Source organism: Rhinatrema bivittatum, chromosome 4 (genome assembly GCF_901001135.1).
Source record: "Rhinatrema bivittatum chromosome 4, aRhiBiv1.1, whole genome shotgun sequence".
Lineage (NCBI taxonomy): Eukaryota > Metazoa > Chordata > Amphibia > Gymnophiona > Rhinatrematidae > Rhinatrema > Rhinatrema bivittatum.
The window spans coordinates 52,475,531-52,501,773 of record NC_042618.1 but is presented as its reverse complement, the minus strand read 5'-3'; the positions used below and the strand labels follow the sequence as shown (position 1 = coordinate 52,501,773).

The window sequence follows — 26,243 nt, the reverse complement described above, 5'->3', positions numbered from 1 at the left end:
TGAATTGTGTTGGAGGACTAGATGCAGATTGAGGAATAGAAGATAGGTGAAGGATTTCAGTCTTTGTGGTATTGAGTTTAAGGTGATTTATGAGAGAGCCAACTATTAATTGTTTTAATGTATATGCATACAGTTGAGAGGGTATTGGGCCATGATGCAGTGTAAGGAATGAAAAACTGAATATTATCTGCATAGATCTTGAATTGGATGCCTAGATTGTTAATATGTGACACAAAGGTAGCAAATAAATGTTAAAGGGAGTGGCAGAAAGGGCAGATCCTTGTGATACACCTGAGGAAATTGTATACCAGTCAGATGTGCATTCGTTTATTACGAATTAGGCATTCCCTGTTTGTACCTGGATCAGTCCAGACAGTGGGTTGAGCCTCCTGTCCAGCAGATGGAAACAGAGAAAAACTGAAAGGGTATCCTATATCAGGACAGTGCTCACCTTGCGTCCCTTCAGTATTTCTCTGTCTCCAGCAGATGCAGGCAGTTGAACCTGCGGTTCCCTAGCATTATCTACCTTTCTTTCTCTGTGGTGATTTCTTTGCTCTTCTTCCCTCTGGGTTGATTACAGGATCAAGCAAGTATTGTTTATTCAATTTTTAAAAAAAAAGGGAAATCAAACTTTGTGACAAAGTGAGACAGATTTGTCTCATAGCTCTTACTGGGTCCCAGGAGGGAGTTTCACCTTGAGAATTCAGCCTGGGACCTACTTTTCCTGGTGACCATCAGCCTGGCTTCATGGGGTGATACTGGTAGTCCAGTCACTTCCCCTTCTTTACCTAGTGTGACCCCTGAGTTTCTCGCTGCCTCAGGTCCCATAGCAGGGAGGCTTCCATTCCTCTGCTCTTGTTAAGTTTAAAAAAAAACAAAACAAAAAAAACAAAGGCAAATGGCAGCACATTTAATCGGCACTTACAGGGGAAGGAGCATAGCAGGGCTTGTGCTCTTGCTATGGCTCGTTTTCAGCCAGGCACAGTGTTTATCAAGCAAGATATCTAACAGGCCCTACTCTGGAACACCACCAGCCTGGATTGACCCAGCCAAGTCTGGGTTAGTTGAACTAATGGGATTTTAAATCCTGCTATTTGTCTGGTTAATTCCAGTAGTGTGACCCAAACAGAAATAATTAAGAGATTTCCTTTTAAATGGTCCCATGATGCTATTAAATACCTGGGGAATTACATAACAAACAACTTAGCTAGACTGTACTAGCTCATTTTATTCCCCTTCTGAAGCAAGAAAGGCGGGTTGTAGCTATTTGGGCTGCCTACTCTATTTCCTGGCTTGGAAAAATAGCTACTATTAAAATGAATAATCTACCCAGAATTGTATTTCTTTTGGAAATGTTACCTATTATGATACCAGTCTCGTCTTTTTTCACTTAAAATTCATTTGGCTACACAAAAAGCCTAGGACAACTTTAACGGTAGTGTCCTTTTCTGGAGGACTGGGCCTCCCAAAATTTTGGCTTTACAAAAAAGCAGTTCACTTTAAAAGCTCGTTGCTTAGTGGAAGAGAACAAGGGACAAGCATTGGGTAGATTTAGAAAAAGGGTGGGCTATGTACAACAGATACACTTGGGTATCCATAAAAAACCAGGCAAGGAGATGGGGACAGCGCCCTTATATAGGAACTGTATCTGAGACCTGGCATAAATTACTAGACAGTAAGGGATTATCTTCCATCCTTGCCCTTATGTAGAAATGACAGCAGAGAGGGACCAAACGGTCCACCCAGTCTGCCCAGCAAGCTTATGGTAACATCAGCCTTGCCATATGGGTCTCCCCCATAATGGAAGCATCAGGGGATGGCATCTGCCATGCTATACAAGTTACCCCCATACTTAGTTTCCCAAACCATCAAAGTCAGGGCCCTTGTTGGTTGCTTCTTGTCATTGAAGCAAAGAGCAATGTTGGAGTTGCATCACAAGTTTAAGGCTTATTGGTTAAGGGTATTAACAACCGCATCAGCAAGTTACTCCCACGAATTTCCAGGGCACTTCGCTAGAAGAAATTTTTAAGTTTGGTATGACCTGGATTTTCATACCATAGGACACATGTTTGAGAGAGAGTTTTTATCTATTTACCAAATTAAAAAGGGAGAGGGAGTAGTTTGAATTCCAGGGTTTCTGTACTTACAACTAAAAGGGTTGCTTACTAAACCTTCAGATGGGAAGGAGTTCATGCAGATACTTCAGATCTATATTAGGGTAAGAACTTTGTTGCTAAAATCTATCACCTGCTAGTGTTAATCCAGAAGGATCCTCCAAAAAAGAATGAAAGCTCATTGGAAAAAATGTTGTTGGAGGATCTTGGAAAAGGATTGGTTAAAAATCTTTCATGGAATTAGTAAAGGGAATTCTGTCTGCATAAATCACTCAGGAAAAGGATATAAATTGTTATATCCCTGGTTTTATAAGCCTGAGAAATTATAGAAAATGGGCTTTATGGGCCATGATAGATGTTGGCGAGACTACAGGGGAAGGGGAACTATCTTCCATGTCTGGTGGAGATGTCCTAAGATTACAGACATATTGAAAGGACATTTGTTTTGAGGATTTATGCGACAGGAATCCGTTTTCTGTCAAATCCTCTTGCTGTTCTTTTGGGCTTACAAACTGGGGCCCCTTTTCCTTGCTGCAAGAAAAGGAGTAAAGTTTGGTTAGAAATAAACTATTGGATATTAGAAGAAAAGTAGCTTTTCACTGGAGGTCTGCGATTGCTCTGACAAGTGCATGCGACGGAAACTGTCACCTTTCAAATTAGGGATCCATTTTACTCCAGAGTGGGCCCATGTTCTCTACTATAGAGAATCCAGATAAGCAATCTCTTAGTACTTTTTGTTACATTTATCCATTCTCATACATACATAAGGCAGTATAGGTTCAAGAGTAACTACTTTATTTTTATATTTTTATTTATTCCGATTTTCATACTTTTTTCAGCAGTTCAAAGCAGATTGCATTCAGGTACTGTAGGTATTTCCCTATCCTCAATCTAAGTTTGTACCTGAGGCAATGGAGGGTAAAGTGACTTGCCTTAAGTCACAAGGAGCAACAGTGGGACTTGAACCCTGGTCTCCTGATTCGTAGCCCACTGCTCTATCCACTAGGCTACTCCTCTACTTGAGGTTGACTCCTGCTATCTTTACCTGGCTTTGTATAGGTTTGTTTAATGTAAGTCTACTCTTTCTTAACACTTCATTTTCCAGACATTGCATCTTATGTTTAGGATCTTTTGCTGCATTACAGATTCATTGTTGTATTATATAACATTTTGTTTTTGCTGTATTCATAATTAATCCTCAATAAATCTATTCAAAATTTAAAAAAAATTAGTAGATATTGTCCCTAAAGAATAATTGTCTCTGGGAAGTCATGTTTTATATTCTTACGATTGTTTGTGGGTAGATTCTTCCTGTGAAAACATGGTGGTCAAATATCTGGTCATAGTCAGAATATTGATCAAACTCAAAGGAAGAAAATGTGTACCTATTTTTCAGTACACTCACTGGCATAAAACAAAATCTTTTTTTTCTCCTCTCTGCAAAGGATCTGGAAAAACAACTCTCACTTAAATCCAGCGCTGTCGAGGAGCTGAAACAAAATTTCCCAAATTGGGAGAATGATACCAAAGAAGCATCACAAGATATTGCAGCTAAAGTCAAGGATCTGCATGAAAAATGGAAAGATGTCACCGAAAAGGTACCTCCTGAATTTCTCCTCTTCAGCCAAGTTTATAACCTTCCTCGGGGGATTCAGGTTTCTCAGAAGTAATGGCATTGTGTATGAGGTTTATCTGCAATGGCAGGGAGAGCGCATTTCTCACCCCCAGTTTTTACCTGGATAATTGCTTAGTTACCCAGGTAAAATCTTTTGAAAGTTTCCATCATGCATGAATTGATATTGATACTTGGTCCTAAATTTATGTTGGAAAGAAAAATATAGGAAATGCAAATTTAATGTAAATAAAAAAAAAAATTCAGAAAGACACAATAGCGTCCAAATTCCAGCCCAGGTTTAGACTTAAGTGCAAGTCTGTAGCAGGGGACTCAGATATAAGAGTCCTTCTTTCAGAATACTCACATCATCGTAACAGAAACTGGGACTTCTGTTGGGTGCTACAGCCTGCAGACAGACACTTGCAGCTGCTGCTAGTTCTCCATCTGAAAGATTTCCTTGGTTTAAACTTCAGCAGCAGACAGACATCATTTTCCTCTCATGGGTAGTATGCAATATGTAATGCAACGACTATGTCTTTCCCAGGGGGGCATGCAGGACTTTCCATTTATTAAAAAGAAATAGGATTATTATGAAAAAAAGATTGAGTGCGTTAGGCAAAACATTTCTAATATCGATAGGTGATAACAGAGGCTGTGTGGGCACTAACAAGACATGTGAAGGCTTCAAAAACATTTTCAAAAATCTATGCAAATGGATTAATCTGTTTTTGACTAAGTCCAAGTTGGTAGAAAATGTTTAAAAAGCTATGGAAACACTCGTACCCAAAAAAGCTTTAATATTTGATACAGGTTAAGAGGTATTAATGGCATTACATTTGCACGTACGCTACATTGTTCTGAAAATTACACCTGGACATCTGAACCACCCATGGCAACTCCGTAATGTACAGTGTAGTTGAAGTTAAGCCTGCTTTGTGGCATTTGCTCTACATTCTGATTCTTTCCAAACTTTATATTTTCTTTTGCCCGAATTCTCCAGAAGGTGGCATAGTTAATCCATGTCATGTGTCATGTCATAAGAATCTAGCTACACTAGTTAATCATTTGGAATAGCTTGTACAAGGAATGTTCTCTGCAAGGAAGTTCAGTTCTAGAAAAATATGTAGTCTTCAGAATGTTTCATGATCATAAACCACAGGACATTAGTGATGTTAATAGGAAGAAGTCAAGACATAAAATCAGGTAGGTTCTAGACTAGATCAAGGGGGCCTCTGTAATAAAGCTCATAAGAACATAAGAAATTGCCATGCTGGGTCAGACCAAGGGTCCATCAAGCCCAGCATCCTGTTTCCAACAGAGGCCAAACCAGGCCACAAGAACCTGGCAATTACCCAAACACTAAGAAGATCCCATGCTACTGATTCAATTAATAGCAGTGGCTATTCCCTAAGGCAGAGCTTTCCAAACTTTTCATGTTGGTGACACACTTTTTAGACAAACATAATTTCACGACACGGTAATTCAGTCTACTAGTAAACCAGAGGTTAAAGGTTAAACGAACGAAACATATTTCGACAATTTATGTATGTTTCCTTAAATATATACATAAATAAAATGTTTCACGACACAACCTCTCTCATGAAAACCTTAAATTTATATTAAAAATATATATTCCAAGATTCATGTTATTGTTATAATTTATGAGAAACAATAATAAAACAAATTGTCTTTGTCTGTCCCCCACACATAAGAAAATGCCATACTGGGTCAGACCAAGGGTCCATCAAGCCCAGCATCCCGTTTTCAACAGTGGCCAATCCAGGCCACAAGAACCTGGCAAGTACCCAAAAACTAAGTCCATTCCATGTAACCATTGCTAATGGCAGTGGCTATTCTCTAAGTGAACTTAATAGCAGGTAATGGACTTCTCCTCCAAGAACTTATCCAATCCTTTTTTAAACACAGCTATACTAACTGCACGAACCACATTCTCTGGCAACAAATTCCAGAGTTTAATTGTGCGTTGAGTAAAAAAGAACTTTCTCCAATTAGTTTTAAATGTGCCCCATGCTAACTTCATGGAGTGTCCCCTAGTCTTTCTACTATCCGAAAGAGTAAATAACCGATTCACATCTACCCGTTCTAGACCTCTCATGATTTAAACACCTCTATCTATCCCCCCTCAGTCGTCTCTTCTCCAAGCTAAAAAGTCCTAACCTCTTTAGTCTTTCCTCATAGGGGAGTTGTTCCATTCCCCTTATCATTTTGGTAGCCCTTCTCTGTACCTTCTCCATCGCAATTATATCTTTTTTGAGATGCGGCGACCAGAATTGTACACAGTATTCAAGGTGCAGTCTCACCATGGAGCGATACAGAGGCATTATGACTTTTTCCGTTTTATTCATCATTCCTTTTCTAATAATTCCCAACATTCTGTTTGCTTTTTTGACTGCCGCAGCACACTGAACCGACGATTTCAATGTGTTATCCACTATGACACCTAGATCTCTTTCTTGGGTTGTAGCACCTAATATGGAACCCAACATCATGTAATTATAGCATGGGTTATTTTTCCCTATATGCATCACCTTGCACTTATCCACATTAAATTTCATCTGCCATTTGGATGCCCAATTTTCCAGTCTCACAAGGTCTTCCTGCAATTTATCACAATCTGCTTGTGATTTAACTACTCTGAACAATTTTGTGTCATCTGCAAATTTGATTATCTCACTCGTCGTATTTCTTTCCAGATCATTTATAAATATATTGAACAGTAAGGGTCCCAATACAGATCCCTGAGGCACTCCACTGTCCACTCCCTTCCACTGAGAAAATTGCCCATTTAATCCTACTCTCTGTTTCCTGTCTTTTAGCCAGTTTGCAATCCACGAAAGGACATCGCCACCTATCCCATGACTTTTTACTTTTCCTAGAAGCCTCTCATGAGGAACTTTGTCAAACGCCTCATGCAAAACAAATTTTAGTGTGGGCTCTCACAAACATGCAACTGGCCCATTAAAAAGCCACTTAGAATGATGTAAAAGATTTAGTAAGGTTGCTGTAAAAGCTGTTAGAAATAGTCTGACATACAGTTATCATGCATGTAAATCTGAAAATGTAATGGCTAAACAGCGCAAGCATGTTTCTACCGGTAAGGCCAAGGTGAATAGCATGACTGTACTAAACTGATCATGCTCAGTTCACTTTTCCTCTTGAATCCTCCTGACGTCTAAGAGGTATACAGGAAGCCTGGTACATGATGGTTGCTTGTCAATGCAGAGGGAAAAAATGGGAGACCTACTACACTCTGGGAGAGGAGGTCAAAGGAGAGTATATAGCTCCAGGAGAACATAAACTGACATAAGTGTATGTTTAGAACCATTTGTCTTTATGTGTCAGAAAGGATATTCAAAGAGTGAAATGATGTAGTTGGGGCAGAAGTGAGCATGAGAATGGTAGACCCAGGGAATAATCTGGCCACCCAGAAGCGCACCAACGTTTGAGCACGCCCACCTCTGAGATCATACTGTAGGATAGGTACTGCAATGACTGCACTGCACAGTCTGCTACTGCCTCAAAGCTCACAGAAATGAGCTCTGCATTCAAATGAAAACAATTGGTCAGTTTAAAGCTTTTAAGTTTAACTGCTCATCAACTTCAAGCCTCTGAACATCTATAGTGGTCTTTCCTGTCATTAGTGATGTTATCATGACAAAAGACCTTTGTCCTCGGGAATCTTATTACTTGGAAATACATTTGCCTAATCTAAAGAGGGCAGATTTATTTTTGAAGTGCTAGTGTGTGTGTGTCCATGTGTCTCCTCTGTTACCTCTATCTGTGTCATTCTCTTCCTTTCCTCCATGTCTCCCCTATCCTGCCGATGCCCTGTGAAAGATTTCTTGCTCTGTTTGGAAGGAAAGGAGTGAGGAACTCACTGGCTGGTCACTTGCCTGTGGGAGGAACACACCTGGAATGAGGCTTCCTGCTTTTGTGACCAGCCAGGGGGTGGGGCTGCTCCCCTTCCCCCCCCCCCCCAAATCAAAGACAGTCATGGACAGGTGTTTAAATCCCAACAGTTGTCAATGGCCAGACTCAGCCCAGCAATGATAGTAGTGATCCTGAGAATCATGCCAAAAGTTTGGAGTCTTTCTGTTTTCACACCAATATGAAATATCTGTGCCTTGTACTCGGGGGACCTTCATTTACAGTTTTTATTTTATTTTTCCCAGGAATTTATCAGTGTTTATTACAAGAACAAAAATTAAATATTCGTGGAAAAATGTCACTTTTTCCACTGATTTCTTTCATTTTTATTCTTGTTGTAATAAATACTGCTAAATTCCCTGGAAAAATAAAAACTCAAATCAAAGATTCCTGATTATACAGCATGCAGAGCTGCTTGAACAGCCTCTGTGATGAGTCACTGTTTTGTTTGAAATGGCCTGTTTGTGGTATGAATGTGCATGTATGTAAGAATTTGGGTAAAAAGTGTATCAGCTATGTTGTGTTTCTGGCAAAGGTAAGTATGGCCAAATGCATGATTGGCCAAATGCATTCATTCTCTCTTGCTTATACTAATGTCTTCTAGATCACCTTCTTGTTTAGTTCACTATTTTGGTGCACACAAGAGGGCCTTAATGTTCATGCTAAAGTTTATTGCATAGGCTCCAAAATATTTCTATTGCATGTAGAACAAAAATATGAAATACATTGTTCTCAAAGTACTGTGTTTTTACTTGTCACTGAGAATAAATTAAGGCATGCAAATTAGGATTTTAAAATTCAATACATTGTTACTTTTTATCTAACTGCAAATTTTTAAGGCACAAGAAACTATCAGTACAGTGTCTAACTGCATCTGCTTTAGGGTTTACACTTTCTCATAAACAGTGGCCAAATACTGCTCACAGTTGATCTGATGATGATTGATTGTGTGTTCATCCAGGTGAGTTTTAATTTAGACAATGTTGAAAACAAAAAACCCCACAGATCTTATGCTCAGCTAATAATGAACATCTAATTATAATTTAAGCTGATGTATTCTTTGTAGGTCATGCAATTAAAGTCATTTTTGCAGTCAATATTACAATACTGGAATTCTTATGTGGAAGCCTGTGAAAAGGTCCAGAAGTTGACCAGCAGATTAGTGTACCATAGAGAACACTACAGACGAAATCTACTATCGCTGGAAGCTTTGAGAGACCACGTGAAGAATCTTCAGGTAAAGTCTCAACAACAGACAGAACCAAGAACATGAAAAACAGACAAGTTTCAGTTCATACATATGTACAACTGCAACAAGAAGTTCAAAACATTTGTATAAGTAAAACTGTATTAAAAATGCACACAGCCATTTCAAAATGTAACATTTCATGGTATACAAAATATTTTTCTGTGTGTAGTTAATCAAAAGTTCATTAATTGTTAAACAGAAGAGTTATTTCATGGCCATGTTTGATTCTGCAGCCTATTGCAACTGTCAAATAATTCAATTAAATGATAGCAAAAAACACATTTTGTTTTGTTGTGAACATCCATATCAGAAAGGGCCATCTTAACTATGTTTTCAAAGCATGACTTAATAGTGGAGAAGGCAAATTTCAAATGATTTTACCAGGGTAATTAAGCAGTTACCCAGGTAAATCCTCTGTTGGTGATTGCCTCTCCCCCACAGGCTCGATGGTACAGGAGCTTTCCCTGTGCTGTGGAGGGATGGGGAGAGCAGAGCCAGCAGACAACGCACGAGCATTTCACTTTGAAGTACCATGAGCAATCAACAGTGCTGGCTTCGCACCTGCCAACCCCAAATTTTTAAAGGGAAGCTCCTCAAAGAGGTCCGCACAGATTCTAAAAATTCCTCCGTAGATGGGGGTTTGATGCAAGGCGTTATGATTTGTTGTGATTAGCTCTATCACAGAAAATATATGGTTTTAATTTTAGGCTATAGCTTTTTTTTAAATCAATTCCATTTCCCCTCAAACAGAACATTTCCTGCCATTTAATGACCAACTGTCCAGGACAGACTCTTCCATCTGGTCAGTAAAGGGGCAATTTTCAAAATACCTGCAAGCTCATTTTCCAAAGGAAAACTCCTTTTGAAGTTTCCCTTTGAAAATGCAGCTGGGCAGGGCCCATGTAACTTGCACATGATTTGATGCAATTACAAAGCATTCGCATTAACATACCCACATTGGGAGGGGGGAGGGGGGGGTTTGCACTTTTCAAACATGCGTTTACCCATCTACAAGCTTTTCAAAATTGCTCTCTAAGAAGAAATTAGACTGGAGTCTCTGCTGCATATCTGTAATGGATTTCTAATTTTATGACTTATTTCCTTCCACTTAATGATCGGTGCACATTGTCTACAGTGTCTTATGGATGAAGCAGAGAATAATGAAGGAAGCTGGGCAAAGCTGCAGGCTGCTATCAATAACCTGAAAAATGACTGTGGTCCTTCAGTCATAGAACTCACCGAGCAAAAATGCAAGGATGCACATGCAAGGTGCGTGTAAAGGACTTAGCATATATAAGAAGCCCTTGAGTAGGATAAAAATGCCTGCACAACAGGAACATGCATTGGTTGCATTAATATTGTGCAAGTCACAAACTACATGTAGCCTAAAACAGGAAAAGTACAGATTCAAGCCCTCCGACAATATGTGGTAGGAGAACAGAGAATGTGACGGAAGCTAAGAAACCGGTAGATCTATCAAGTGTAATACAATATTGCTGAATCCACTCACTCTCAGGCTCTTCTGTGCTCATCCCAAGCTTCCTTGTTATTGTTTTGGCTTCCGCAAATTCTAGTGGGAGACTATCCCATATATCCATCCTCCACCCTTTTCTGTGAAGAAATACTTCCTTATTGTACCCCTTAGGCTACCTTGTAACTCATACTATGACTTCTTGCTATAGAACGTTATAATTCCTCAGGATACTTCTGAGCAACGTTCGCTATTTCTGTTTCAGAATTAGTGCTCCAACAATTGTTAGCTCCCTCCTCTTGTATTCTCTTGTATTCTGTATTCTTCCAACTAACCCCCTTAATGGGGAGCTCTAGGCCTTGAATTGGCCCCAAAATTTGTTTAATTAAAAGACACAAACATATGTGCCTCTGCAGTCTTACTCAGTATGTTTGACAGAATATATTTTACCTATAGCTTATCCTTAAAGGAAGTGAATCCCACCTTAACTTTCTATTTTTTAAACTTTTAATTGAGTGTTTAGTTTCACAGAAGATATGTACCTAAACCAAAACTTGTTGAACCATAATGATTCTTGTTTAAGAGGTATTTTGTGACTTTTAAAGCCATGCAGTGATACGCAGCTTTGACTACTGCTTGATCCACAGAGTGGATGGAAAGGTGATGAGCAAGGCTTCTTGTTGACCACTCTCATTGAACATTGGCAGGTGGAGTCAGATAAATCAAGATGTGGCGGAAGAGCTTCAGTCATCAAAGGCTCTGCTGCAGCTTTTGGAGACCTATACTGATCTGTACACCACAACAGCATCCCAACTGGAACAACTGGAAGAGCAGAGCATTCAGCTCTCAAGTGCTAGTGTTTCAGATGACACAATGATGGAAATCCTGAGGAAAAGGATACAGGACATGAATGTATGTGAATACGTTGCATGTATGTGCATGGCTCTAGCAGAAAACTAAAAGGGGCAAACGTTATGAATTTCTTTTTAGCTGCTAAAGGCTGTGCATGGGAAAATATTTTGTTTCTTTTTTTTTTTTTTTTATATCTCATTTCGTTTCTAGGTTTATTTGTTTTTTTCCTGTCGTGCGCATGCTAAGAATCAAAACCGAAATGAAAATTGGTTGCTTTTCCTGTCTTTTCGGATTAATGACACGAAACCAAACAACAAATATCATTGGTATTTTCCATGTTTTAAACCGCTGCGCATCCCTGTTAGTTACAGCCTCAGAAGAAATGTAACGGCTTGCTAGAATTGTGCATGGACAGAGTCTGAGCTTGGTATGCATTCAGAGCTTGTCGTGCAGCATTGTCTGAGAGCATGTACCCTGTATGTCATTAGAAACCCCACCCGCCTTTGTGTATGTCCAACCCTCATTTTGGACTTTGAAGCATTTCTGATTTATAAAAGAATTTCTGGAGCCGAGTTATCCCTATCCTACTGGAAGAATGCTGATGCAAAGTCACTGATCCCTGGACGTTTCTAAGCACATCTGCTGACTGCCTGCGGGTTTTCCTGGAGGCTTTCTCCTGCTAAAGGTGTCAGTTTGCAGCATAATGTCGTGTGACCACTAGTGGTTGAGACAGAATGGTTTGGGCATTAAAAGCCCTCCCCAGCAGCGGTGATTTTCCATGACATTAGTTAAATAATGAAAATAATTGGGATATAACATAGACTCATAGAATATATATATCGATTCCCAAAATGGTTTGCAATTATTTTAGAAACACATATAGCTACTAGATTGGTAAGTCTAACTGCTGGTTTTGATATCTGATCTATACGACAGTTTCCAAAGGACTGAAGAAAGAAGATAATGTTGTTGTTGTTGTTGTTGTTGTTACTATTATTAATAGCATTATTACTTTATCACCCAGTTATGATTCGGTAAACTGAGACACAGTAAGATATAAGCACACTGTATAATTAAATGTGGTTTACTGGCTGGTTTTAATGTGTGCATTAGTTCAGGCTTTAAGGCCCGATTAACTAAGATAATGAGATGAAGAACGCAGCAGTGTTACCATGTTAAGGCATGGTGAAGCCGCCAGCTTCATCAGTTTAGATTTCCCTGTGCTAACTGGCCCAGAGTGTAAGGGTCGCTCAACATGAGGTCACCTACTCTATACTCTTCCCGGCACCACCCTTCCTCTCTCCCCCCCCCCCCCCCCCCCCCCCCCTGTAAACAACTCCTATCCTGGTAGACCACCACCTCCAAGGCATCTACCTAACACGCACCATCAATAATTTCTCTGCTTAGAAGATGTATATATAGTGGACTCCATATTTATACTGCACACTTGTATATAATTATCCTCCTCTATCTCTTTTTAATTCTTACAATCCCAGTTCTTAGCCCTTGTTAAATGTAACTGCATCTCTTCTTCACGTTTATTTATGTTTTTGGTTATATTTTTGCACCCCTGTTATCTGTAAACCAACATGATGAGAACGAGTTCTTGAATGCCGGTATATAAAAACCTTAAATAAATAAAAATAAAATAAATCTAAACTCCACCCCACACGGAGCAAGAATTCTCCCTGCTGAAAGACAATCCCTCCTAGGGTAAAAGATGTCTGCTCCTCCTCTTCCCCTACATCAGAGGCCTCCAAACCCTCCCCCCTCAAAGTAGCATGTGTGAAGTCTTCACATTTTCAACGGCAGGAGGGAGCCATCTGACTCCTCCTGGTCCAGTGCCAGTTTCAAAATGACCCAAATGTCAAATCCCATGGTGCCACCTCACCGTAGCACTAACATGCATATGTAAACTTTGTGAATTACGATGCACCTCAGTCTACCGTTTGTTGATATGTAAGAGGTGCCTGCTTTTTCAATTTGTGAATTAACCTGTTTAGTAAATCGGTCATTAGGTAACTTGTGCATTAAGCCTAACACCTATTAGTTAGTAGACCTAATAATAATGTTCTCAGATTCACATTGTAAGTCAGGAAAGTAAACTTGAACTCAAAAGGAACAAAAGTTGTCCTGACATAGGTCGCAGTTCTGACTACAAGGCCCCACCTCTTGCATGCTGTTGGCACCAGCAGCCTCTTCTTATGAAACTATTTGTAACCATTGTAGGCCGTTTTTTTAGAAAAGCAGCATAAGCTGTCTAATGTGTTGCAGGGGACTTCCACTTATGGCTTTCTCTTGTTTATAAGCTATGGTATTGTGGGGGGTTTTTTTTTAATCTCTATACTGTAAATTTTGACGGATTCCACTAGCTCTGGCATTAACCCCTAATCTCAATAAAGTATCTCCTAGGCATTGCACATGTTCCATAACCCTGAAAACTCTCTTTCCAGAATAGGTCGCTTGTTAAACATTAACCTTGAGTTGGTTTGCCTGAGTTCACCTGGTGGTGCTGACGTTTGAGCCGTGCTCTGCAGACCGTTTCAGAAGAGCCAACTTTTGAATAGCTCTCCTGAAGCATTGCATTTATGGAAAGGCAGCCCTCAGCAGGCAGGGCTTTGAATTAAACAGGAACCTCTGCCTTGCCTGTCACTAAATTGTTCTGCTTTGTACAGGTTCTGCCGGTCTGCCTGTGTGCCGGTAAAAGTGCAGACGTTTTTCACCACAATGCATGTACTTTTACCTGCGTTGCAGGGTAGGCGTTCCCGGGGTGGAGCTAGGCTGGGGAGAAAGCACACTTGGTTTTGTATTTTCAAAACTATGCGCGGTGTTTAGGAAGGAAAAAGTATCCACAGAAAAAAGCAGGGGTAAATCACTCTGGGCACTACCGTGTAATTTCACCTTTGAGAATTGGAGCAAAATCCATGGGTAAAATTGAACTGCAGACTTTGCAGCAGTGCTGGCACCTTAAAAATGGCCCTCACTATGCAGTGTGTGCTCATGCACAAGCCTGGGTTAATGAGGTGCTGTACCGTGACCTGCACAAGTCTCTTATGTGTCCTTCTGCGGAGCAGCACTAATATCTCGCCCATTACCTATAGGGAGGGAGCTAACGGGAAGGGCAAATAATGCTTCACTTTTTTCACTGGCTGAAGGCTGTGGATAATCTTCTAAAATATCAAATGTTAGAAATCCCTTCTGAGGGGAAGAAATTAATTCAGCAGCAATTACCATGCCCTTCCTGCGGTTACATACTGATGCATTACATGGGGCCGGTACGTCCCAATAGGCCGAAACTAGGCAGTCACCTAGGACACCAGCCATTAGGGGGCAGCAAAGAGCAGCCGTGTGGGGCCGCGAACAGAGCCCATCCCGCTCACAGCCAAGAGGAGTGGAGATCCTGCTTGCGGCTGAGAAATGCAGACTCTTGGCAGTAAACGAGCAGTGCCCATCCTGCTCGCGACCAAGAGAAGCAGAGACTCGGCGGGCCACAAGCAGCACTCATTCTGCTCACGGCTGCGAGAATCAGATGCTCGGAGGGCTATGAGCAGCGCCCATCTTGCTTGCAGCCAAGAGAAGCAGAGTCTCGGCAGGCCACAAGCAGCGCCTCTGTGTGTGTGTGAGTGAGTTGATTTTGTGTGTGTACAAGAGCAATGGTGTTAGTGAGTGAGAAGGAGGGAGCCTGTGTAAGGGAGCGTGCGTGAATGAGACAAGAAACCTAAGTGTGTGTGTAAGAGAGGGGGCCTGACTGAGTAAATGAGGTTGGGGTTGGAGCCGGGCCTGGACCAGTAAGGGGGGCGGGTGGGCACAAGGCAGAAGGTTCGCCTAGGGTGCCTAACGCCCTTCACTGGCTCTGGCATTACAGCAGAGACAATACATGTTTTGAAACAGACTACAAGTTTTTGGAAGACCGATGTAAACAGGAAGAAACTGTGGCAGAAAGCACTTCCAAAGCAATCTTACCTGCAGCTGGTTCCGTTCCTCACAGTGGAAGAGGGATGTTACAGTGCTGTATTTGAAATCTGACACTGCGTGTGAATCAGTCACTATAGCTACTAGTTTAAAGGTCTTTCTACAGAAGACAGAGATGAAAATCCCAAGGAAACCTGATGCTGCATGTTGGTGTGATTTAATAAACCAGCTCAGTTCCTATGTTCTTTCTATCTTCGGCCTTGACAAAGGAGCCAGCAACTGATGGCTCTCTCAAACCACCTTCCACCTTTCCTCCATGGTTGTCTGGGTGTTTCGCCCTCCTTTAGGATCTGATTTACTAGTGAAGTTCTTCATTTGTGCAGCACTGTGTATGTCTACCAGCAGTAGTAGCTATGGGGAAAAAAAGTTTGCTAAATCAGGTTGTTAATGCACCTTTGCACGTGGGCAGCGGCTCCTCCATCCCCCTCCCCCCCATCTCCTGCAAGCGTGCAATCAGCAGCTTACTGGCATACCCTGATAGCTCCTCCTGTAGTAATTGCCTCTGTACTTCATCTGTCATCATGGTCTGGATCCCCCATCGGTTTTCCTCTCTGTGTCTCAATACATAGAAACATACCTAGTGTTAATGGCAGAAAAAGACCAATGGTCCATCCAGTCTGCCCAGCAGGTTTCTTATGATAGCAACTGCCACTCCCCCAAGCCTTATATATATTAACAAAGCAATATTTTTACAGGGTGAGGAGCCTTCTTGAAAATTCAGACAATGCTGCTTGACTTGCTTTGCTTTTGAACTTGGCCGGAGAAGCAGTCCTGTGCTTTTTCCCTTAGATGTCTGCGTATCAGTACCCCAGACCGTAAAAGTCGGGGCCTGTGTTGGTTGTCCTCTGAAGCCAATTCCCCTTTTCCCCCCACGCTGTCAAAGCGGAGAGCAGCTGCATCAAAAGCATCAAGGCTTATTGGTTAAGGGTAGTAATCCCCATGCATGATGATAAAGGTAGTAACCGCCACCTAGCAGGTTACCCCCATGCGCCCTTTTCTTCATTTCCGCCCTTCGGCATTTAGGGATCCACAGTGTTTATCTCTTGCCTCTTTGAGTTCTTTGACTGTTTTTGTATTCACCATTACTCCAGAAGGGCATTCCAAGTATCCATCACCCTTTCTATGAAGAAATATTTCCTGACATTGGTTTTGAGTCGTCCCCCCTGGAATTTCATTTCTTGACCCCTAGTTCTACAGTTTCCTTTCCAACGGAAAAGGTTCAAAGTACATGCGTCATTAAAACCTTTCAGGTATCTGAAGGTCTGTATCAAATCTCCCCTGCACCTTCTCTCTTCCAGGATATACATATTCACATCCTTCAGCCTGTCCTCATAAATCTTCCGATATAGACCCCATACTATATTTGTTGCTATTCTTTGGACCACCTCTATCCTGTGTCTATCCTTTTTGAGATTCGGGCTCCAGAACTCAACACTGTACTCCAGGTGTGACTTCACCAAGGATCTGTACAAGGGGATTATCACCTCCTTTTTCTTACTGGTTACTCCCCTCTCTGTGCAGCCCAGCATTCTTCTAGCTTTGGCTATCGCCTTGTCACCTTGCTCTCACCACTTTTCAGATCATCGGATACTTTCACCCCAAGGTCCCTCCCCCCACATCCTCACCCATTCTCTCTCATCCCCCTACCCTGTCTTCAGTCTCTCTCAGCTCCTCATTCTGTCCCCAGCATTCTCCCTCGTTCTCTCTCAATGCCCCCCACACAATGTCTCCCAGTCTCTCAATCCCTCCTCATGCTCTCCCCCCAGTCTCCCTCTCCTCCCCTCTTTATCCCCACCAGTCTCAACCCCCTGCCAGTCATTTCTACTACCTGTCAGCTAGTCAGTCACCCCATCCAGCCCGCCCCACTCAGATGGCTTAAGCCAGCCACTCCTCTCCCTCATCTTTCTGACTGACATGCCAGAACTTCTGTTCTTTTCCTGTCATGATCACATGGCTTTTGATGAACTTGAGCCAGGCAGGTGCCAAAACTCCAGCACTGGTGTTGCTGTCTCAAGTATTGCAAGACAAAGAGACTAGTGCAGGAGTTTGTACACCACACAGTTAAACCTCACTGAGATCCACGTGGTGCCAGCCAACAGGAAAAGTACAGCAGCATCTGGGGACATTACCAGCACAAAAATCCCGGATGTCACAGCAAAACTTCTAGGCACCAGGGTGACCTGGCACTTGGGGTTTCTTAAAACCCTGTTCTACCTATTTGCTGTCTCTAGCAAGTCCTTGAGAGCAATTCAAACCTGGCCAGGCAGTGCATATTTCTTAGATGGAGGAGACTGAAATGGCCAATCACATTGGATGATTTAACTTCTTCCTGCATGGTAATCTGATCGATTTGAGAAAAACTAATCAGCCAACATGATTTGGAATGAGTGACTGCACACAAAAGAGGGAACACAGATTTTAATTTATCAGATTTGGCATGATATAACATTTAGAAAATAACAATTCCTGCCTCTAACATCCTAGTCACTAAGCACCAGTTTTCCCTAAAGAAAGTTCTATATCATGGGTGGTAACAGACTTGCCATAAACCTTAGCCTGCTTAGTATATTAACACTTATGGCTAACTTACTTACCCTTGGTCTAGGCTCCAGGCAATACCTCTGTTCACCTCTGAAGCGGGCTCCGACTGGAGAGCTGGAGAATGTGGGCAGGAGAGAGGCCTGCTTCCTGGGCTTGTACTGGCAGAGCGGGCAGGTGATCTGAAGGAGACTTGCTTCTGGCTCTGGTACTTGCCCCTCACTGTCTGAGACTCCGTGTCACTCTCCGCACCTGAGCGGGCATCTCATCTCTCCGGGCCACACCTAGCCTTCTCCCTTCTTGATAGGGAGTGCTGGTCTGCTTCTGACCTCTCTCTCCCCCCCCCCTCCCCCCCCCCCCCCCCCACACACACACACACAAACACATTTCGCTTGGGCAGGAATGCTTTGGCACAGCTTCTTGCTTTCTCAGGATTTGCTCTCTGGGTTTTCTCCCAGGGTTTGTGCTCTTTTTCTCCTTTTCCTCCTTCAGAGGTTCCTTCACTTCAGCCTCTTTGCCCCCCCCCCCCCCTGTCTTTTGCTTTCCATCTGCTGAATATGCAAAATCATGTGGGGTGGAGGGTCTTTTGCCGCATTGCAGGTCTTTTCCTCCCTCCCCATTACTTCGAGAGGGATCCTGCCATGTTGCAGGTCTTTCTGACCTGTGGACTTGCCTTGGCTCATCTGTGACTCCGGCTTATGGGCTTAAGTTGCTGGTTCTCTGTCTGCTTTTTTTTATTTGGACAGACCCTTACAAATAGGCAGATCTAATAAGGTATCTTTCAGTGTATCAGGGCAAAAGTTCTTCCATTTTCCACTGAGACAGTGCAGTTTAATGTTCACCTCTTGGTGTGACAGTGCCTGGGGCCTGTCAGTTTCTTGGGTAGATGATTTATATGTTTTGCTTCAGTGGTAAACATGAGGTATCTCCCTACACCTTAATGTGGCTAAAAGTTGTTCCACAGCATGCATACTCTTCCTTGCGTTGACAGGAAGCATTCCTGGAGTGTGTTGAGGTTAGAAGAAGAAAATACAGCAGGCAATTTTCAGAAGGATTTACATATGTGAATGCATTTTGCCTGTGAAATGGGCTTTTGAAAATTGCTACAGTATATGCCATTGAATTGTCCATAGCTTTTACCCGTGTATGTGCACGTTAAGCATGTAAACAGGCTTTTAAAAATTGCTACAATAGTATGCCTCATTTACACATGTGTAACTCCTTTGAAGATTACCTTTAAGGTATGCAGATTTTCAGCACTATACGATTTATTTCCCATGGAAAAAAATGCAGAGAAAGGTGGCGTAAAAGTCCATGGGTACATATGGCTTTTACTTTATTATTTTAGTTTAGTTTGTTTTTTTTTAATTGGTGCAAAGTCCAAAAGTAGAAAGTAACTTTGCACTTTGTCCCCAAGCAGATGGTGTGAAAATTGCCTCCCTAATTCAATAAAATGGTATTTTTAGAAATATTTTATTTATCCATTTTTCAGTCACAAATATAAGAACAATTACGTATGAGGGCACACAGCTGTCATGCCTGGCAATCCAGTTATTTTTGTTTGTCCTACCCCACATTACTAGAGATGTGTGACTTTCATTTCAGTGCACATTATTTTGAAATAGCACATGCTAAAATGAAATATTGTGTACTAAGAGGTCCATATTCAGTAGGACGTTTAGTGGACAATTGTCCCACTGAATATCCTTGTTCATACCTACCCCGATGTTCTTTTGAATACTGCGGTTAAGTATAAAGTTATAGCCAGTTAAGTAGCTTTCCAGGTTTTAAAAAAAAAATGGTGTACCTACAGGCCCAATCCTGCTTCCCCCTCACTTTTACACTCCAAAAAGGACGCCGGGTCCAAACCTGCCGGCCCCTGCCCCATTTCTATAGTTTAATAAAAACTATTAGTGTTGCGAGTCATAGCAATTTCATCCCCCCTCCCCTGCTTCCCGGTTCCTGGGTTTTTTTCCTCAAAATGTCATACTCTGCAGATGCAGCCCCCCCCCCCCCCCCCCCCCCCCCCCGGTACAGTACCTTAATATGTAGGATTTCTTCAGCCCCGTCCACGGTAGTGTCCACTGTGCTCCGGGCCCAGCGCTTCTGCCATTGCTAGGCAATGTACTGAATTATAACTTAGCAGGATAACTGGCTTAATATTCCAGAATTTGTCATTTAGACGGATAACTTTCCATTAACTTTCAGTTACCCGTCTAAATGGCTTTCAGATATGGACCATTAAAAGTTTAGTGTGAGCTATTTCATTTTGGCGCCTGCTGTTTCATTTTTATTATGTGCTGAAACAACGCCCAAAAAAAAAAAGAAAATTGAAAGTTTTCACCCTGCACATTTTTACACATTGGCTTTCTCCCAGTCACGGTGTTTAAGATGCTTTAATAATTACTTTTAGTCAGTCTTCCCTCGCGCTTGTGCATAATTGTCTCATCCTCCTTTCTCTGTGGAGTATGTTTTCCAGTACCATATTACTACCCTCCATAATACATAGCTCGTTAGGAAGCCTAGGACAGAGGGCAAGGATGGAGGGAAGTTGCTGATAAATGCGTAACCGAGATGTGCTTGTTCTTTCCCATTTTAATAGGGCGTTCAGCAGAGCCTTCTGAACGTAAAAGTGTTCTTTCTCCGATCTTCTAAGTTGGTGGACCAGCTGGTAAAGCAGGCAGGGCAAGCAGCTCCAGATGTTATCCTTTCAGACAGACTACAATTAGCCCAAAGGATATCTGATCTAGAAAGGAGATTGTCAGAAAAATCAAGTGAATTCAAGGTATAACTTCACTATTATACAGTACTGAAATCACAGACCCTTTCTATCTGGGCTGCCCTGAATAACTGACTGTGCTGCCCCATAATTTGATGGACTATGCTCTTATTTTTCTTAGAAGAAAAGTACCACTAAAATCAATACCATTACATGGCTCCCTTGCTCCTTAAATGCTTTTTTTTTTTTTTTTGGTCTCCCAATTACTTGAAAACTTTTATTTATTTTTTTTGTACTTGATTGACAATCTTGGATAGAATTAATTTTATCTCCTTACACAGAAGTATTCAACAGGGCCCCTCAAAGATATGCGCAAGAAAATGTTCAGTGTAAATGATAGTCGGACCTGAAGGCATGGGGGATACCTCCCTCTTTTCCAGCCAAAAGATGTAAGAAAATGTGCAATGACTTCCTTCCTTCCTACCACAGCAATGTTACCACAAAAGATTTCTCCCTCTCCTCCAAATATTTAAAGAGACCATAGCTGCCAGAGCACCATGGATACTACCAGGAAGACGCTGGCTGCAGCCCTCCCGGCAGCGTTCAGGGTTGCTGTCAGAACACTGAACGCTGGGACTGCAATAAGATTCTACCACCTACTGGCTTGGGAGATTTAGGCGAGTCAGGAGGGTGGGGATGGGAGGGGAAGGAGGGGGATTGGAGTTGCAGTTTGTTTGTTTTTTTATTTATTTATTTATTTTTAATTTTTATATACCGGAATTCCTGTATGCAATACAAATCAGTCCGGTTTACAAGTAACGAAAAGGTTGCCCTGGTCTGGTAGATTAGACTGGGGTTTTTTACATAGAACATAGAACAATAACAATCAACTATTGAACATTATTACAAGGAACAGTGAAAGTAACAATAGTATTTAACAAACATATAATATTATTATTATAACATTATTCGTGTTCACATTTTACAAGGAACTTTGGTAGCGTAAATAGTCTGCAAGTATTTATATTCTTGGGTTGCAGGGTTAGGAGGGTGGGAACTAGGGAAGAAGCTTTTTGAGTAACGAGGAGTACGCAGGAGGGGAGGGGGGTCCGGTGTTGCACATTTTCTTATGTCTTTTAGCTGGAAAGGAAGGGGGTAATCCCACGGAGAGCTGTCAGGCCTTCTACGATAACTAAATTATAGGCAATATAGAGTAAAGCTGGTGTGTATCAAACCTATGTGGGTAACTTTTTATCCAGGTAATTTTAGCCATGAATATTCAGCAGAAGATAAGTTCTGCTGAATATCTGGGTACACCTATCCAGGTAACTTTACCCACATTAACTTTCCTGGCTCACTCAATATGGACCTTAGAATGTCTGTGACTCCAATGTAGGATGTCAATGATGAAAGAGTGTCTTTCATCATTCTAACTGATGTCTCTGCGTAAATATCGCTTTTCTGAAATCTCTTCTAGTTCACCATAAATCAGCTTGAGGAGTTCAACCACAGCCTTGAAATGCTAGAAGCTCATGTGAAAACATCTTCAGATGGTCTGGATAAACCGTATTTGCAGGGCGAAGGGCAAACCCCAGAACCATTAATGGTAAGCTTGATACCTGCAAGCAGTACATGAGTCTGAGTGAATTCTCCCTGTTATTGGAACAGCCTTTTTGATTGTAATCCTCTGCTGGACATTCCAGGCAAAGGGAATGTCCCTTCACAGCTATTCTCCACATGCAACTTTCAGGGGAACATTGACATACAGTGACCGAACAATCTGTAAAGATTTAAAAATGTGTCTTCCTCTACACTCAGGCAGGCCAATCCACACCAGTGGGCTATGCAATCCTACCAGCTGATGGAGACTGAGTAAAGCTGACTCGCTGACATATAGCCCTGCCCCGACATCAGCCCACCAGTATTCTCCATCTGCAAAAGATGGTGGACATGCATCTCCCTTGTGGGGATTGCTTGTGGTTAATTAAATAAAAAAATAGAAGATAGAAGATTAGGAAGGACCAAACGGGTGTCCTTCCCTCAGTTGAGCGCTTTAAATTTGGAAGCTTGACCAGGCATAGACTTTATAAAAAAAAAAAAAATAAAATAACACAGAAAAGATGAGGGGAGTGCTCGGCAGCGAAGACTTGTGTGCTCTTCCCCGTAGCTGGTGACCCGATCCTGCTCTCAGCCAGGGAGGGCTGAGCTCAGGTTTAAAAAAAAAAAAAAGAGCAGGGAAGTTTTAGGCCCCTTCTTTTTCCCTTACCAAGTTAAAGTTAGTATAGAGCGGAGGTGGCACGGGCTCGGCGGTTTGAGCAGTTTTTGACAAGGCCCCCACTTCTCAGGCTCGGATCAGTCGACCACGTGGTAGGCCGCTGTGGTGGTTTCTTTTCCCATGCACTCAGGCGTGTGTGCACATTCTCGCCACGGCAGTGTCCTCACATGGACGTGCACGTGCATGGGTACTTCTGTGCACAAGGCCATGGCCTAGATTTGAGTGCATATTTGCATAGGTACACCCGGGCGCTGTTGGAGTGCATGCAGGAGGCTGACGAGAGCTGAGTGCAGGAAACCTGTGGCGCTGGGGACAAAAAAGTCTAAGCGCCTTGCTATCTGTGAGGCTTGCCATATAAGGGCAATCCCGCCATTGCTGTTTCTATAACTATGTCAGCGCTGTTTAGATGCTCAAGGCGATTTGGCTAATATAGATTTTGCCAATGTTGGGCCATCTTCTCAGTCTATGGTGGCTCCAATGAGAAGTAGGGTGGGGAGGCAACAAAGCAGACAGTTCCCAATGGCAGAGGCATCCCCAAGAGAGGGATCGGAGAATGGCAGGTTTGGGCCTATGGGTCCTGGTTTGGATCCATCCTCCTCCTGGATGGAATTTTTCCAGGCTTTTCTGCAGGGGTGCTCAGAGGAGGCGAAGCAACCTACTAAGAAGGGAATGCCTGCTCGGGTCTCCCACTTGTTAGTCATGGCGGGCATATGCCACAGGGAAGCTATCCCTGGAGATGTTCAGGGGGATGTAGATCATGATACGTCAGATGACTCTGATGGGGACTTGGTTTTCTCCAATCTAGAAGAGGGAGAAATTCCTCCTGATTTAGAACCACATCGGACTGTACTCCTGATTAGCATAAAAAGAAATTCCAGTCCCCTATCCTGAGGGATCTTCAGGCCCGCAGACCTACGACATGGATTGCCACCTACCGTACGCCCACTGAATTGAAGTCACTCCCCTCCCATTGTTTCAGTTCTTCCTCCGGAAGCAGAGGGGAAAACCAAACAAAAGGCAATATAGCCCGCTAATCTCCAGCTCTGTCCTTAGAGCATCCTGGCCTTAATACATTAGGACTAGAATAGTGCAGAGAGAGGAAAAGAGAAATATTCCTTTTCTTTTTTTTTTGCCAAAAATGCTTTGACAGCCAGATGGACCTGTCCTTATGTCATAGGAATCTTCAGAATACCTCGGCAGAGACCTTCTCTCTGGATCCAGGCACAAGCTAATCTCCCAGCTCAGGCAGGAATCCAACCCACGGCTAGGGGAAGTACTACTGGGCACAATCACCCGCACCAGTGCACCTGCAGAGCTATCTGGACCAGAAGTATGGCTCCACAGAAATCCAGGGAGGCAAGCCTGAAAAGGTTATCAACCAAGGCCTGCTCCTGGCTATCTGAGTTACAACCCTCCCAGAAGCAAACAGCCCCTACTTAATTATTTCCAGTTCAGATATGCAGACAGATCAGTCTGCTCCTCCCAGAAAATGAAACTTTATAATCTGCATCCCACTGGAAAAAAAGAGAAACCCTTGAAGCTTTCTGTACCCCCAATGCACAAGCAATCGAGGAACCATGGGGGAACACTTCCCGCAGACTCCCCCATACCGGACACTGGTTTCCCGTGCCCAGCAGGAACCACTATAGCCTTGGAGGAGCACTGCATCGCAGACATGGGAACTTCAATTCTGCAGCAAACCGGCACCAGGATCCACTGTATATCCAGCCTGCCCCTTTAAGGAGTCTCCCAGCACAAGCCCCATAAGTGCTAATGCTTCCATTCATCGGGGACCAAAATGGACAGTCTGAGCGGGCATCTTCTTCATTATCACATCCCATGGAAGAAAAATCAAAATGGCTGAGATTCATGCCCTCCTGGATACAACTCTCAGCTCTAGCATGGTGGATGTTAGCACATAAGCATCTGCTCACCCCAGCTGCATCAGCTTAAACCTTTAAAACTATTCCTTTCTTTTTTTTTAAAATGAATATTCCCTATATGTACCAGGATCAGTCCAGACAGATGGGTTATGCCTCAGTTCCAGCAGATGGAGTCAAAGAAAAAGCTGAAAGGCACCCTCTGATAATCCAGTGTGCCACCTGCGATCCTTCAGTATTTCTCTGACTCCAGCAGATGAAGGATGGCATAACCTGCAGTCCTGATCCTTTACAAAATTCTTGATTATTTATTAAGTGAAGGGATTCTTTATCCTTAGTACCTTTGACTAGATCAACTTGTAGTAAAAAAAAAAAAAAAAGAACAAATAGGCGAGAGTACAGATCACTTTATAATAGCAAGCAAGGCTGGGCTTCTGCCCTATGACCTTAATGCCCAGAGGATCTTGACACAGCCCGGTGAGTTGGGGGGATTTACCGGTGGGCTGGTCCCTCCCCCCATTCAATTCGAGACATTTAATTCTTCTGGTGGAAGCTACTTAATTGTTGATTAAGCCCAGGGATGTCCATTCCCCTGGTTGAGCAGCTCTGGGAAAAAAAAAAAAAAAGTAAAATAAATAAATACTTTTAAAAACAGAGCGAGACTGCTGTGTTCTCCCCAGTCTCCAGAGGGGGTGATTTTCTTCACTCAGCTGATTTTTGTTCACTGCTTAGCTTACTGTGCCGCAGGGATCACGGTGTGCAGCTTGTGGAGAGCTGGCGGCACGGATCTCATGCGAAAGCCTCTGCTCCCGCTGTATCCCCGGGGGCGAAGGTCCTTCACAGGTGCCGATTGCAGGAACAAGATTAGCTCTGCCGCGATTGCGCAGCTTAGGTAGGAGTCAACCGGATCAAAAGCAGAGGCCTGCCCCGTCCCCGATAAATGCGGGAAAGGTGGCCATTTTGCCCGACTCTGGCTCCGATGCTGCTCAGAGGGAGGGGATTTCCCTACACTTTCTCCACCTACGTTGAGCCCTGAAAGGCCTCGCGATTCGGGGCATGATTCTTCTCCTCCTCCTGCCTTGCCTCCGGGGGGGGGGGGGCCCTTAAAGAGGCAGCACCTGTTTTCATCGCAGTTTGTTTTACTACTGCACAAGGCTTATATGGAAGCTGAGGCAGACTTGGATTGGCAGAATACTCCTCCTGCAAAGATCCCTAGGCCTGCAGAGGATCAAGGGGCTTCTAGGGCCCGACTACCCTGTCCAGCCCCTGCCACGGTGGTACTGACACCCTCCACTCCCCCGGGGCCCGCGCTTCCAGATCCATTCCCAGTGGACACGAGCGATGATATTGACAATTCCGCTCTGGTTGAAGGGGATGACCCACGGGTGCTCCGGTTATTTCGCAAGGAGGAACTGGACCCTTTGATTCCTCATGTGCTAGCGGAACTGGATATTCAGGCTCTGCAGCCAGTGGCGGATACTTCTTTGGGGGATCCTATTTTGTCGGGTCTTCAGGCTCCTCCTAGAACTTTTCCTTTTCATCCCATGCTATTGCAGCTTATGACTTGGGAATGGGACGTGCCTGAGGCCACTCTATGGGTTAGTAGGGCC

At 42.9% G+C, this 26,243-nt stretch overlaps 1 protein-coding gene across 3 annotated transcripts in view; it reads left to right on the top strand.

Moving 5' to 3' along the window:
- The window catches only part of SYNE2 (spectrin repeat containing nuclear envelope protein 2), a 799,865-nt gene that overhangs the window by 641,929 nt on the left and 131,693 nt on the right, over positions 1-26,243 (top strand). For all 3 annotated transcript variants that reach the window (XM_029598126.1, XM_029598125.1, XM_029598127.1), the window contains exons 89-94: positions 3,560-3,712; positions 8,744-8,914; positions 10,062-10,195; positions 11,105-11,309; positions 20,362-20,544; positions 21,956-22,084. In XM_029598126.1, the coding sequence (XP_029453986.1) occupies positions 3,560-3,712; positions 8,744-8,914; positions 10,062-10,195; positions 11,105-11,309; positions 20,362-20,544; positions 21,956-22,084 (975 nt within the window). The remainder of the gene's footprint in view (positions 1-3,559; positions 3,713-8,743; positions 8,915-10,061; positions 10,196-11,104; positions 11,310-20,361; positions 20,545-21,955; positions 22,085-26,243) is intronic.